The sequence below is a fragment of the Podarcis pityusensis genome, assembly GCF_964106645.2.
Source record: "Podarcis pityusensis genome assembly, chromosome: 2".
Lineage (NCBI taxonomy): Eukaryota > Metazoa > Chordata > Lepidosauria > Squamata > Lacertidae > Podarcis > Podarcis pityusensis.
The window spans coordinates 8,421,954-8,438,309 of NC_138029.1; the positions used below are offsets into that span (position 1 = coordinate 8,421,954).

Below are 16,356 nucleotides of genomic sequence, written 5' to 3' on the forward strand. Positions count from 1 at the left end.
GGTGGGGTGCACTGGGATATGGTTCAACTCCAGCAGGATGTCGTGATGATACACAAAAATGAATGCCTAAAACACTGCAAATATGAAATAAATGGCTGGAATGGCAGTGCCCAGAGGAATAAGCAGTGCAAATAATATTTGTCCTGTGTCATAAGAATTTACCAAACTAATTTGGAACATCCCAAACTGAGGCCAATCCAACTGAGGAACCAGTTCACACTCCTCCTCAGCAATACGCCTAATAGTTGTTTTCCTCTTAAATATTTCCTAGCCACTTCATAAGTGTTGGCAGACATTTCCCCTTAAATACCACAGCAGTGAAGTGAATGTAAACAGATAATTACATATATTTCTTGTACTACAAAGGGCTAGACGGAACGAGATTAGCTTCTCCAACAAAGTGTAGCTCTGGTTCGGCCTACCCTTCGTGTAATTGGCTGTCCCCCTTAATAATCTCCAAGCACTTAGCAGACCCTCTCAGTGTCTCTGTTTTCCAGGGACAATGCTGGATTTACAGAAGCTGTCCTGGTTTCTGTTTTAATCCCAGAATGTCCCACTTTCCCCTATTTTCATCTGAGAAAAGTTGGAGGGTATGGAATAGGATTTCCCCAGTGCTTTTTTTTTCATCTGGAACTCACAGAAACACAATTCTGGCCCCTCTCAGGTGGGTGCCATTATAAGAGAACAAGAGTTCTTGGTGAGTTCCAGCACCTCTTTTTCTAGAAAAATAGCACTGGGTGTTCCTACTTTCATTAAATAAATGTTGGAGGATATGACTTAATTGCTTATGGTCACAAACTCACTGCAGAGTTAGACCCACTTAAACCACCTAATTTCAACAGGAAGAGATGTGGGCATAGAGGTGCGCCAGATTGTGGCTGCTGAAATCACATGCATGAGATGGAAATGGCATCTTCATCCAGAAAAATAAGCACCTTCTAATTGTGGCAAGTGCACCACACAAGCCAAAGTATTACATAGTGCTGTGGCGGGCTGCACTACAATATGTACTCTTGGTTAGCCTTTGCATTTTGCTATGTGCATTTTATATCTATATATCTATATCTAATCTATATTTCTCATATTACTATTTTTTAAAATGCCTTTTGACACTTTAATTGAGCCAAAAATGCATCGCCCTAAACGGCCTCGGTCCAGGATACCTGAAGGAGCTTCTCCACCCCCATCGTTCTGCCCGGACACTGAGGTCCAGCACTGAGGGCCTTCTGGCGGTTCCCTCACTGCGAGAAGCCAAGTTAGAGGGAACCAGGCAGAGGGCCTTCTCGGTAGTGGCGCCCTCCCTGTGGAACGCCCTCCCACCAGATGTCAAAGAGAACAACAACTACCAGACTTTTAGAAGGCAGCCCTGCTTAGGGAAGCTTTTAATGTTTGATGTATCACAGTATTTTAATATTCTTTTGGAAGCCGCCCAGAGTGGCTGGGGAAGCCCAGCCAGATGGGCGGGGTATAAATAATAAATTATTATTATTATTATTATTATTATTATTATCGCAATATTTGGAAAAGTGCAAAATCTGCACATTAGTCCAAGAGGTGTGGCTCAGGCCAGTTTGTACTGGCATTTCAGAGACTGAATTCCCCAAGCACCCCTAGTATATGTTGGCTTGTGGCTAGTGCTTCCCCCCCCAAAAAAAAATGTTTAGGGGTACTCTCATTTTCCTACTCATAATTAAATACTGCCCCTCAATGAAGCAAACTTAGATTCACAAAATGTTTAGGGGTATGCGTAACCCTGCGTCCGCCCCCCCCCCCCCGAGAAACAAAAGCACTGGTTAGTATCCATAGCCTTGCATGGAATGATTCCTTATTTTTCACTTTGCTGCATTTAAAATGAACTCACAACTGCCTTGTTTTAACTACTAGACAAAAGGAGATAGAAGGCCCTTGCGATATCTCTTAGCATTCAAACAGCCTGAAAAGGAATGAACTGGAAATGTTAAATCACTCCTTAATCAGTGTATAGTTTTACCACATGTTCCTTTTGATTCACTCGGGGTTTGGGTCATAATTGAGAAAACATCCTGACATGTTCTACTCTCGGCCGGTTGCTCTTGTGTGATCTTTCAGTCAACCTTCCCAAACTCTCTTTTTCCATTTAAGACTGAGGAAGCCTCTCCACCCTCACTGTGTGTGCATCTAGATGGTTGTAAAGTGAGTAATTTTTGCTTTGAGTTGTTTCTTTTTCTTTTTCAACTACAAGTGCCTGTGCATGTGCGCTCACCTCACAAACAAAACTACAAAAGGCAGGCAGGAAGGAGGAAGGGAGGGGGGGAGAGAAAGCCAACAGGTTGATCTGGATTACATCAACAGTCACACCCTCCTTACTTTATGAACATAGCAGAACAGGTGTTCGTAATTCATTAGCTAAACTGAGCTCAGCGCAGACAGGAATTGAAATCTGCTCCGCTCCCTGGTGTGCTTCTTCTCTTTCTCCGTAGTACCTACTGCTTCAACCGGCCTCCTTGTAGCCGCAATGAGTAGCCACTCGAGGGACTTCCGGAGCCGTAGCAACAGCAGCTCTTTCGCTTCGCCAGGAGGCTCTTTTAGCATGCGAAGAGAGCGCTCGTGCTCCCCTTCTTCAAGGTATGGGGCCTGCAGCAGCCCCACCATGGGGGTGAGCACCAGCAGGAACAACTTCAGCTCTTCGAGCCTCACCGGACACAGCCGCTGCTCTTACCCAAAGGTTTCGGTCAACAAACGGCTTCTGACACCGCTACACCTGGATATAGATCCCTCCTTGCAGGAGATAAAGACCAAGGAGAAAGATGAGATCAGGACACTCAATAACCAATTCGCCGCCTTAATTGGAAAGGTAAGATTGTATACTATTATTTGAATGGGAAGGTAAGATGACGCCTCTCTTTGTATTGACCAGTGTGCAAGACAGTGTGAGAGAGCTGCTTTAGGCGGCTGCTTCATGTGACAGCTTTAAGGTACCATTGTAGGGTGGCACGTTATCACCTGTGTATGTTGCTGTTAATTGCTGTAATTTCAGTTCTCTGCTTCAGGTACCAGGACAGCTCTGGCGCAGTCCAAAGACTATCAGTATCTAATGCCACACAATATAAGTTCCAAGATTTTATTTCTAGTCTTACTAGTCCAAAGCCAACAGCAGTTGTGAAGTACTGTTGTCAGTCCTCAGGTGTAACAGGTGGGGATAGCCTTGGTCTGTGTGTTTATGGGGGGTGGATGGTTGCTGTTTACAGGTTTTTTAATAAATGGAATAAGAACAAATAGGTTCTCCAGCTTAGGAGACTAAAAGCGTATAGCTTCAAAGGAATATAATTAGGTTTGCGATAATGGCTAGGCATCAACAAGAGCCCTGCTGGTCCAGGCTGATGGTTCATTTAGTCTAGCATCTGTTCTCACAGTAGCCAATCAGAGGCCTGTGGGAGACCCATAAGCAGAACATGAATGCAACAGTACCCTGCCTGCTTGTGATCCCTGGCAACTGGTATTCAGTTGAGGTAGAACATAGCCAACATAAGTAGCCACTGATAGCCTTTTTCTCCATGCCTTTGATTTCTTTATAATCCTCTTCTGAAGCTGTCAAAGTTGGTGGCCTTTGACACCTCATGTGGCAGTGGATTCCATTGTTTAGACTCTGTGCAAAAGTACTTTCTTTTGCCTGTGCTCCCACCATTGACCTTCACCAGATGATCCCCTGCTTCTAATGTTATGAGAGAGGGGTGATAGACTTCTCTCTATCCACTTCCTCCATAGCATGCATAATTTTTATGATAATGTGCCCCTTTACTTGCCTTTTCCCCGCCCCGCCCCCCCAGAACTAAGGAAGGCCCAATCATCATAACCTTTCCTCATAGGGGGGGTTGCTCCAGTCCCTCCATAGCCTTCAAAGTGGCCCACAATTTTTTTAAAGACACCCATAGTGGGATGGTACAGAAGAGGAAGCATGGGGTTGGGAGGGAATATTTGCAAACAGAACAAAAGGTCACAAACCTGCGGACACATGGGGAGAGTGGCTATGTCTAGTAACATTGCAGGCATTATGTAATACGTGACCAGAGTCACATGCACATTTAAAGCACATTTATACCATGGCTTCCATCAAAGAATCCCGAGAGCTGTGTTTTCCCCTTTAAATATATGTTTTGGATATGATTCATGTTGCATAGAGTAAAAAATCAGTCAGAGCGGAGATGAAATGTGATGCAACCACCATTTTCCTTAAAAGGAGATGACTAGGTGTTATGTGACGAATGATAACAACTGTCTATTAGTGCATTCAAAATAGTCGCATGAAAGGCCCCCAGGGTGACAAAAATGCCCTTCTGAGGATCTCTGTTGAGCAGCTTCCCAGGGAATTATGGGGATTGTAGTTTCAGGAGAATTCTGTTAAAGATCGTAACCATCCCACTCACAGAGCTGCAGCAACTACATACCCTCCAACATGCAGCTATGCAACTATGGGTTCTTGGGGAAGGTAATGTCTATTAAACAAGTTTTCAGTCAGCAGGATAGGTTTGTACCTTCATAGTTTGTACCTTCTCAGCTGCTCCATTAGCATCTGAACGACTTGAAGAGAAGAGCAAAGAGGACTCAAAAGTTGCCATTCAGTCATCCCTTCCTACCCTCTAACTAGCCCTTCATCCCTCACTGTTGCCACTGGAAATAAAAGAGGCATGAAGATAGAGGCATGGAGATATAAGATAACAGAATTCTAGACTGCACCACTTCAGAATGTGGTGGGGTGCCATGTTCTCAAATGCATTCCAAAGTTAAAAGTTCCAAACATGTAATAAACTAACAAATGCTAGAGAATATTCCTGATGTCCTAGTTTACTTCATGGAGGGAGCATTCCAAAACATGCCCCTACATACCACCTTACTGTCTGAAGTGGATTTAAGAAAATGTTTCATTCATTCATTCATTCATTCATTCATCATGCTTTTCTGCAGACTGTTCTAGGCGCCTAACAAAATCGTCAGGACTATAATACAGTCAAACCTCGGGTTAAAGACGCTTCAGGTTAAATCATTTCAGGTTGCGTCCCATGGCGACCTGGAAGTACTGGAAAGGGTTACTTCTGGGTTTCACCGCTCGCGCATGCACAGACACTCAAAATGACGTCACACGCATGTGCAGAAGTGGTGAATCGCGACCTGCGCACGCACAGACACGGGTTGCGTTCTGCTCATGTTGCGAACGGGGCTCCAGAATGGATCCCATTCGCAACCAGAGGTACCACTGTAATTATAATACTACAAACATGATACAAACAGCAGAAGCAGCAAATTAATAAAGTCCATGCACTAATAATGCAAAAAAAATAAAGGCAGTGGGTGAATAAAACCCATGAGCTCCCAAAAAACCATTCAATCAAAATGCTTAATATTTATTTATTGCATGCATATTCCATCTTTCCTCCAAGAAGCACAAGGGTGGCATACATAGGTCCCTCCCCCATCACAACAGCCCTATGAGATCGGTTAGTCGAACAGCTGATAGCTGGCCCAAGGTCACCTTAGAACCTTCATGGCTGAACGCAGAATCTGGTTTCCCAGGTTCTAGTGCTTGAGAGTATGGAACAGCCATTATCTGATGCCAAAATATAGTAAGTACCTAGGAAAGGAGTTCCACAATATTGGTGCTATCACCAAGAAGGCACCTTCTCTCTCTGTTAGCCATGATTTGCCTGATGTCAGAAGGCAACAGCATCTGGAACAGAAGGGCCTGTGACGATCTTTGTTGAGGGGCAGCTTCATGGAGGTGAAGATGGTATTTCAGATACTCAAACCTATGCCATTTCAGGCTTTGAAGGCCCAAACCAGGACCTTAACTGGAGATGGAAATGAACTGGCAAGCGCAGAAGGTCTTTTGATGCAAACACCTCTATCTTCCGGCACATCCTGCTCAATGTGTACAATAGGTATAAGGCCTTACCTCGGATGGCAGGAAGGTCCTTTGCCAGGCACCACATATAGCCTTATGAAGTTAGGCAAACACCAAGTGATCTTCCTTGGTACTTTCAGCAGGGAAAAGCACATGGATACTTTTCATAGATCACTGGAGACGTCCTTTAGATTGACCAGAATGAAAGCCTTTAGAAGTTTGAAGAAGAAATGTTACTGCAGCAGCATACAATTATCTCCCCACCACCTCTCTCCTGTGGTATACTAAGACCTCATAGGCAAGGCAGAAGGTTGTTTTCAAAGTGAAACAGTTGAACTACCCAAGGCAGGTTCCTGCAAAGCCCTCATGTTCTGTAAACAGATGGTAATCTCCTCAAGGATTGCTTCACTGAAGTGTCTAATGTAGGCAGCAAGTGCCAGTCTTAAAACCAAAAAATTACACACACACACACACACACACACACACACACACACACTGGCACCACTGTGATTTAATTTTAAGAGACACTGTTTATTCCTCAGTTATGTGAATACTACACCCAGTGTTTATGACATGCAAATGGATAAATGTGCAGGCATGTTCTCTGTTGTGTGAGCTATTGGAGACAAATGCAACTGAACTTTGATCTGGCTTTTTGACCATATATGGATTTTAAAACTCATTCCTGAAGAAACAGGAGGCACACTGGGAGCCAAAGTGATCGTCCTCAATGGTGTCAAATTGTGTTGGTCCTTGGTTCCATGGAGATGTATCTGGGATTACTCCATGAAAAAAGAATGATGGTTGACAGCTGTCCTTGAAAGGCAGCTTGCCCACCACTGCAGATCTTTCCCTGGAATACAAAGGTACAAGGGAGGGTGCTTGGAATGCTTTAGGCTACAATCACAGCTCATCAGGGGCAGGTCTGGACGCCAGCCTGCATGTACAACCCTCACCAGAATCCTCTGCAACACACATTGTTTTTGTGGGTCTGGAAGTCAAGGTACATGTTAATAAGGACTGAAAGGCAGCTGCCAATCAAAGTCTTTCCTCCCATGCCTCTCTACTACAACTTTTGTTAACCTGGTGCCCTCCAGATGTTTTGGGCTAAGGCTGATGGGAGTTGTAACCCAAAATTTCTGGAGGAAACCATGTTGGAAAAGGGTGATTGGCTGTAATCTTTAGAAAATGCATAACACAATAGATGATGCTCAGAGATTCCATGCAACAGCATCCCTTCATCAGCTGCTGCCTTTTTTGCAGGGGGGTGGATAGGAAAACTGAGCATGACACCATCGAGTCAGGCATCATCTTTAAATGTTACGGGCAGTATAAGAGGAAAGAGATGTGTAGCTGTAGCTACACTGGAAGAAGATGCACATTCTGTCTAACATGTAGTTTGGGGTCCTTAAATTCAGATTGTAGCAGCTCTTTCCCTGGAGGCCACTTCCTGTAATCATTTCTTGCACACAAGTGCTCACATGGAGAACAGAAACAAATCAGCAGAACCAGCCAATCACTGATTTAGTGGACAGCTATTTCTATGATTGGAGAAGTCACCCTGCCCACTTTCCACCTCTTGTGATCAAGATTTGTGTGCTATATCTGAGATCAGCCAGTTCATACGTCTTTATGCAGAAGTGCCTGGCTGGAATTCTTTAAGTTTCGGGAAGTGGGAGGGATGAGCCCTGGGTTATTTTGGCAAGCTAGTCTTTCTCTGTTCGCCATGTATAAAATGAGTATACCCGCCACCAAGAGTTGTTGTAGGAGATAAAAGAATTGTAACACATTTTGCACATTTAAATTACCATAGAAACTATTCAGTCTAATACTGCCCCCCCCCCTCACCAAATGGGCATGATACAAATGACTTTGTAATCCAACGCTCAGCACTGCTGCACCAGCAAAACTGTACATGATGCCCTTCAGCTACATTGCAGTATCACCCTGCTAGGCAGAATCGCTTTGAGGTTGGCACTTAAGCCCAGTCTCAGCATGTCAGTGCTGAAAAAATTCTCCTGTCTCCAGTGTGGCATCAAGCAACTTCACTTCTGCAGCCGTAATAGGGCTGGGCACTAGCCATGCGATGAGATAGTCCAGCTTCATAGGAAAGAAATGGTTGGTGAAATTCTGCCAGCCTGATGTAACAGGAGCAGGGTTATAAGTATAGAGGCAAATTTTCAAATAATTACTTACATTTCAGAGGAAGTAAGCCGGTTACTATCCCAGCTAAATCTCCCCAAATAAATTCTCCCGTTAATTTCCTTTTCCAGATTACCCAAATCTCCTTTAATTAATGAAAATCCCAGTTAGTTCCCTGTCCTGCTCCAAAATCACTTTCCCTTTTACTTTGTACCCCTGTTCATTGTCAGTCATCTCACTGTTATCCCTTCTGCTGCTTTAAAAATTGAATTAAGAAGAAATAGGTTGCATGATTCCTTTCAAGTGGAGGGAGGAATCGTACTATGAGGCAAGTTGGCTGGTGGGTGTCTGTCTATCTTTTTAAACTTAATTAAGCAAAAGGAAAGCCTTCAGCCAGGGACCAGCCTACCATTAGACAGAGTGAGGGAGCTGCCTCAGGTAGCAGGTGCTGGAGAACAGGGAGCACCAGGGAGCTGCTGGAGACCAGAGACATGTAGGTCAAGCAGTCTGTAAGATAAGCTACTGCTCTCAGGAACAGACTGCCCTGCCCAGTTGCCAGTGTTGAAATGGGATTCAGGTGGTAGCCCTATTGGTTTTTGTATGTGGAGCAGAGAGTGTGGGGGCTTCTTGTTCTTTGCCAAGAGCATCAAAATGTATTGGGCAGCATTGCCACTATCAGCTTGCCACCGCACTGCGTGAATTGTCATAGAATTGTAGAGTTGGAAGAAGACCCCGAGGGTCATCTTGTCCAACCCCCTGAAATGCAGGATTCTCAGCTAAAGCATCCATGACAGATGGCCACCCAACCTCTGCCTAAGAACCTCCAATGAAAGAGAGCCCAGCACCTTCTGAGGCAGTCCCTTCCACTGTCTAGCAGCTCTTACTAACAGAAAATTCTTCCTTTCAGATTGTAACCTCAAAGGTGGAATCTCCTTTCTGATTGAAACCTCAAACGCTCCGAAGAAGCAATGCTGCTTCCTTTTCCGTCTCTTGACCCTGGAAATGAAACTGAAATGGGGTTGTTTCCCACCCAGGGCACTTTGAGGATTCATTTGTGGCTTGCCTTTAAATTAAGGTGACCACTTAAATTAAGGTGACAGGGCTGTTTGGTATGAAAAGAGACTGCTTGGCCGTACTGGGTGGCAACACTCAAAGCATCCGTCTCTGAAGCGCTGGAGAGCCTTGTAGATTGACTACCAGCAGGCTAGACAGACCAGCAGCCTGAGTCATACAAGGCAGCTATGTGTATTCAGAGAAGCATTTGGGGAGAGTTTTTCATGCCAGAATCAGGCATATATTAAGGCTGTTAAACCCAAAGCATAACAGATCAGTGATGCATCAAGTTTGGGCAAGGGTTAGAATGTCACATTGCCTAAGTAAGGGCATGTCACTGCTCAATCATCACAGAATGCACTACTCTTTGGCTAGAAACTCAGAAAATCTGAATTTTATCTTCTATAAATCAGCTAGCTGTATGATAATGATCATAGACTGGATTCACAAAGCAGAGATTAATTAACTCTGGAATTGGAGGTGTCTCCTTTTTCTTTCTCTTGGTCTATATGCGTACTCCATTTCCTTCCAGGTTTGTGTCTCTCTTTAACTGGAGCTGTTTTTGAACTTGTGCTCCTTTTATCCCAGTACGAGTGATTGCTCAATAGGACAACCATCTCCTTTGGAGCCTCTAGGTGCTGTATAATAATGCTATCAGACATCTCTCCTTGGTTGTTCATTGGCAGTTCCAAACAAACATTGGAAGCAGGAACCAATGGTGGTAATTAAATAAGGAAGAGGTTGCCAAAAGAGGGGGTGAATTCTCTATCATGTGCAATCTTTGGATAAAGAGAAGCAGATGCTCTTTAGAAAGATAATACTCTCTAAACACAGGTTGACAGGCTTGTTAGCACAGCAGCTTGAGCTAAAGCCAATAATCAAGAAATGTGATGAAAACTTAACATGTGAGGCCTGCACTGAAGTTTATAGGGGCTGCCATTTTCCTTCTTGACTCATTGCAAACTTGTTCAAATCTTCATCTGTTGAACTCAGTGCGAGAACTGTCAGTGGGTTGTTATTTATAGAGGCTTGTTTAATACATGTTTATTGTTTGCTGTGTAGCAATATGTTCACAAACTAGGGGCTTCGTTTTCTCCCTGGAGAAGAAAGGGGGAAACTAGGTAGAGGATGTTTGGTGAAGTAGAACTGCAACTCTTTGAGGAGACCCAGTGAATGGATTTTGATTTAGCTATGCACAGTCATGGCTACCTAAGCCCATGTCACCTCTGCTGATTTCCTTTCACTTCAGTTTGTGGAGAGGAGTCACTGATACAGATGGGGAGAAAATAGTTTGAGTTTGCATGTGTGTCCACCTAATTGAAACTTCCTGAACTGAAATAAAGCAATGCTTCAAATTCTCACTTTTCTGAATTTTACGACTTAGTTCTCCAACTGAGAAATGCATACATTTTTTCTGGATCAGGTGAAAATGTGTATACAGAAATGCATTATATTGGGAGAAATTGCATGCAAAAATGTGTATATTAGAAGAAATCTACTCTAAAGCACTGGTGAATTTTCATGAGGATCTTTCATTTTAAAAACTTTCAAACTGATGTGGAAATGTGGGGAACTGAACTGAAGACTGGATACATGAGAAACCGAGATAAACCAACATTGACAGATCGACCCACTGCTAGTCCCTGTTCTATGCTGAAATCAGCCTGGAAATCAGCTACTGGTGAACCCCATTTCGGTTGTTTTGCAGTGGTGGGTTTCAAAATCTGAACCCAGATTAAGTAATACTGTAGACTGAAGCAGCTGTAAGACGTCGGCATGGGATTACTGAAAACCGCAGTTGTGTGGCAGTGGTAAGAAAACTTGCACAGCTGGAATGAAATTGTGCCCCCACCCCAAAGAGAGGCATCTTATTTGCATAAGATAAGATGCAGAAAGTGACACTCCTGCTGTACCTTATCTGATACACGCAAGAGATAAACATCCTTACCTCTCCACCAAGCCCTTTGCACAGAAGTTGGGAGAAGGAAGAAACAGCAAGTGTTCCTCAGCCTCATGCCAATTCCTTATCTCATCCAAACTTGGATGTAAGACTCTTCTTCCTTCTCAAGCTTTGAGCGAGTACAGAGCGAAGGCTAAGTTGCCCTTCCCTTGCAATGCAATTGGGAGAAAGGAAGAAACAGTAAGACAAACACCTGTATTGTTTTCTTCCCTTCAACAAACAGTCTTTGGGTGTCTGCTGGGTGTTGTTCCTCCTTGCCAGAGACCAAGGGGCACTTGCCTCTGGTACTCTGGCCAGTGAAATTGTGGGTGCCTGTCCATAACCTATCCATTATTTTGTATTTCAGGATTCAGATTATTATCATTGTGCACTTTGGAAGGGCTTAGGACATCTATTTGTGGTGTGGCAGTCACGTAAAAGTTCGTTGTAGGTTGTCTACAGTCACCTATAATATTTTTTTTTTTAATGATATTTATTAAAGTTTCAAAAAATACAGAATACAGAAAGAAAAGAATAAAGTTTTTTAAAATATAACCAAAAAAGTAAAAAATAAAAAGAAACATACCAAATAAAACAGTTAAAAAAAAATTAATTTTCCATAACCTATCTTCCCTATACTTATTTCCCCGGACCTCCTCATACCTCCCTTTTTTGTATTCCAGTTCAATTTGTTAGTTCAGCAAATCCTTACCATTAAAATTACCCAGTTGCAAACCTTTTTTCATATCTCTTAAAGCATTACAGCTAAAAACCTCTTAGTTTCTATCCAACATCCTTCTAAGATTCCTTAATTTTACAATATTTTCTACAGTCACCTATAATACCCTGTTGTACAATGAGGCATGCTTTACTATACCATCAAGGTTACCACACATTTCAGCTTGGTTGCAAGGTACAGTAAGGTTCAGGTGGCTGTGTGGCCAGAGGCCAGAAGTGATTGGCTCTCTCACACAAATTATCAACTGGGTTGATCTCTGGTCCCTCCTCCTTTCTGGTTCCTTTCCATTCTGTACAGTTCTAGAATAAGATGAGGTTTTTTTTAAAAAAAAACACACAAGAGAAAGGGCTTTTGCTCTTGGCATAGTTCTCATACCTGTGGAGGAAAGTGTGCCTACACCTTCAAAAGATATCGATCCAGAAACTTGCCCAGAGGCTTCTGGTACTACCCTCTTGGGTAAGATGCTCGCTACATCTTTTGAAACGAAACCTCAGTGATGGGGGCTTTGGCAGTTCTCAGCTGCAGGATTTGTGTGGAGAGAGCTGCACTACGGAAGGAGAAGCCGTTAATTAGTGCTTTTGAAAAATCTGAAAAATGCTTTAAAGTTTCTTGGAAGTGCTTCATGAAACACGAAGCCAAGCTGCCTTTATCTTTACTTTAAGGAGTATTTGATGCAGATATTGAAGAGACTTTTGAGGCAAGTAACACTGTACCGAAACAGACAAATGGTCCTGGAAATATTCGCAGTGTGGTGTGCTAGGCAGAGATCTAAGTAAATAAACAAATGTTAATCAGTCTGAGTGTACCTTATCTTGAATATTGTCAGGTATGGGAGGGAGGGAGGGAGGGAGGGAGGGAGGAAGAGAGGTATCAGATCCTCGAGGCCATGTAAGTGCTGAAAGTGATTGGATTTGTAAGGGATTGGAGAGTGGAAAGCACATCTTGCAGTTCCTAAGCAACTCTGAAAGCTGCTGTCTTCATTTCTCCTCATCTCTGCACCCCCAAAAGGGTTTCAAACAGATGGCTTTGCATTCAAGGGCAACTACAGAAAGTACGAAGGCACACGGTGGCAGCACATATAGCTCTATTTGCAGGTTAGGGTCATGCCTCCATTTTGTGTGATGGGTGAGCCATACCAAGATTGGGGCAAATAAAACAAAAAAATGAAAATATCATGCCATTCTATAATGGACGTACCGTATTTTTTGCTCTATAAGACTTACTTTTTCCCTCCTTAAAAGTAAGGGGAAATGTGTGTGCGTCTTATGGAGCGAATGCAGGCTGCACAGCTATCCCAGAATAGCAAGAGGGATTGCTGCTTTCACTGCGCAGCGATCCCTCTTGCTGTTCTGGCTTCTGAGATTCAGAATATTTTTTTTCTTGTTTTCCTCCTCCAAAAACTAGGTGCATCTTGTGGTCTGGTGTGTCTTATAGAGCGAAAAATACGGTACATTACGTGTACACAGTAGGGGGTTTTCTAGAAAGGTGCCACAGTTTGTTTGTTTTTTAAATAAATAATTTTTATTATGTTAAGTTATGTTATGTTAAGTGCCACAGTTTTTAACAACAACAACAACCCCCCAAAAGTGTTGGTACTGTGTAACCTTGAGTACCCCCTGAAAAGAAAAGAAAAAAACACTGCCTGTACAGTAAATTGCAATATACTTAAATGAAATAGTTACGTTACAGGTAGGAGACTATTTGGTCCTGGATGGGATCCAAAAGTTTACATGTAAACAAACCCACACAATAAAAGGGTGTTAATTTCAGATGTCTTTATATGTTCGTTATTGATATAATTTGGGGTAATGGTTTTGCACTGTGCAACAAAACTTAGGTGCAATGTGGGTTGGTGGGGTTGCTGTTGCTGCTTTATCAAAAGGCTGGATAAGAATTTTGAGGATTTATTTTGGATATAGTAACTCCTGTATTGGTGATGAAAGGTAGACAAGAGGATCACCGTAGTCTAATCTTTCTGTTTATTGACCACCTCACAGGTCCAGAGCCTAGAACAGCACAACCAAGTCCTTCTCACGAGATGGAACTTTTTGAAAGAACAAGACAACTCCCTTTCTGAGTTGGATATCAAACTCCTCTACGACCAGTACATGAACAGGCTGAACCTAGAGGTTCGATCAATTGATGCAGAAAAAGAACAGCTGGATTCAGAACTTGATGAAGTGCTGGATGCCATGGACGCCTTCCGTAACAAGTAAGTCTTCTCTTCTTTCTCTGGTATCGGGAACTTGTGGCCCTCCAGATATTGCTGGACTACAACTCCCATCATCCCTGTCCATGGGCCATGATCAGGTTCCCCACTCCTGTTCTAGGTCTTTCAAGTGTTTGGTGGACATATTTATAAAGCATCTCTCTCCTCCTTGTCTCTTAATTCATATCTTTCTGCATATTCTGTGCACCCCTCAAAGATTACACCTTCATACTTCACAGCTGTATCCACTACAGATAGTCCTGTATTGAGATGAGATGTCATAACAGAGAGAGAGAGAGAGAGAGATATTTTCTAGAGGGCTTGTAAAATGAAAGATAGCCATTCTGTCCTGTGCTTCAGAGGCAAGAATTCTCCAACAGACCTTTGGTTGACATACAGAAGACTCCTTCCACCACTGCCCCTAATACATATTTTTATTCTCTAAAGTAAAAACCATGCACTTGCATGGTTGCACAACATAGGAGTTGAGGAGAAAATGTGGTGAGAGTTCAGCAGCGCCAGTGTTGTTGAAGCACTGCAGAAGACTTCTTCTTCTTCTTCTTCACCAATCACTTTGCCTTAACAGTGAGTCCATAAGTGACTGTGGAGGCCAATTCTGGATCCACACGTCCTTCCACAGTGGGGGCATAGGTTTCCAGACTGGTGTTGATCATGATGAGGGTTTGCCAAATGTGCCTTCCTCTTAGCATATTTCTCCCTTTCCTCCTGAGTTTGTGCATCTTCAAAGTCCATGACACCTTTGGTATAGGCTGTTGTCCAATTGGAGCGCTCGCAGGCCAGTGTTTCCCAATTGTTGGTGTTTATACTACATTTTTTTAGATTTGTCTTAAACCTCTTTTGTTGGCCACCAGCATTACGCTTTCCATTTTAAAGTTCAGAATAGAGCAGTTGCTTTGGAAGACGATAATCGGGCATCCAAACAACGTGACCAGTCCAACACAGTTGATGTTGAAGAATCATTGCTTTGACACTGGTGATCTTTGCTTCTTCCAGTACACTGGCATTAGTTTGCCTGTCTTCCCAAGTGATATGTAAACAATTCTGGAGACACCATTGATGGAATCTTTTGAGGAGTTGGAGATGGTGTTTATAAGTGGTCCATGTTTCACAAGCATACAGTAAGGTTGGTAGTACAATAGCTTTGTAAATAAGGCATAGTAGGATCCTAGCACAACAGCAATGGCCACAAGCTCATTGCGCCAGCATTGAGCCTCCTCTTTTGTTGAGATCTGCTCAGCTGGGCACCGAATATCAGATTGCCAATGCATGAAGAGATTTGTTCTATTGTGAGAAACAAATAATACCCCTAATTTTAGACTTGGTTTTGTGAACCGTATTTTAATGTCCTGTTCCAATTGTTGGCTTGATTGCTAGATAATGCATGTTGGCTGAATGTGCAAAGTTCAGCCAAATGGAAAGGAAACGTGAGAAGCAAAGGGAGCTTAATGTGTAATTAATTATGTGTAAATGTAGTCTACTTACCCTTCAGTCTCACTCCTCCTACAACATTCAGCTATCCTTTCTCTCTGTTCCTTCCTGGAGTCTGCACTCTTCTAATACCAGCCTGATATTAGTACTTGTATTTCCTGCCTACATTCCTTTTCCTTGGCAGCTTCCTGATTCTAGGACTCCCCACTCAACAGTCAGTTTTTCCTCTTCTATTAGTATATTCACAAGTGACTTAAGGATGCATTTATTTGGTCAGTCATTGTTTTACTTTCATTTCATTTCCCTCCTTATCTTGTCCTGTTATAATCAGATTGTAAGGCTTCAGGCAGGGTTTGAGACAGATAAATAGATAGATGATAGAGAGAGAAAGAGAGATAGATGGTAGATAGATAGATGATAGATAGATAGATGATAGATAGATAGATAGATAGATAAGCACCCTCTGTTCTTCACCTAGCAATTATAGGAGTTGTAAATAAAAATGGATAAATAATAATATACCTACCTGTGAATAGTCTTAAAAATAAAAAGATATATCTTAAAAATAAAAAAGATATAGTCTTAAAAATAAAAAAGACATAGATGCAGCCATCTCTGTCATAACCCCTATTTACAAGTAAGTATTCTCAAGGTCACACCAACCTAGATAAAAGAGGAACTGGATTGCCAGATGGAATAGTGGGTGATTTGATGCTGCAGAACGAGGCAGGCGGGATTTTTGACACCGTATCTTTCACATCCATTTGGCAGAGCAGACACAAATCGTGGAACAAAGATCTTGAGAATGGGGATGTAGATCTGGGAGATCATCCAGGTGACCCTATGATCCCAACAATCCAGATGTTCAGGGTCATTTAGGTTAAACCATTGGTATGAGAAGGCATTCCCAGTTCCTAAAAATAAAGCCATCTGGATGTTTTCCTAGATCT

At 42.7% G+C, this 16,356-nt stretch overlaps 1 protein-coding gene across 1 annotated transcript in view; it reads left to right on the forward strand.

Moving 5' to 3' along the window:
• Window positions 1-1,842: 1,842 nt before the first annotated feature.
• Window positions 1,843-16,356, forward strand: part of LOC308470849 (uncharacterized protein) — a 44,115-nt gene continuing 29,601 nt past the window's right edge. Inside the window, exons 1-2 of the mRNA XM_080994401.1 lie at window positions 1,843-2,833; window positions 13,746-13,960. Of these exons, the coding sequence (XP_080850527.1) occupies window positions 2,495-2,833; window positions 13,746-13,960 (554 nt within the window). The 5' untranslated portion in view covers window positions 1,843-2,494. The remainder of the gene's footprint in view (window positions 2,834-13,745; window positions 13,961-16,356) is intronic.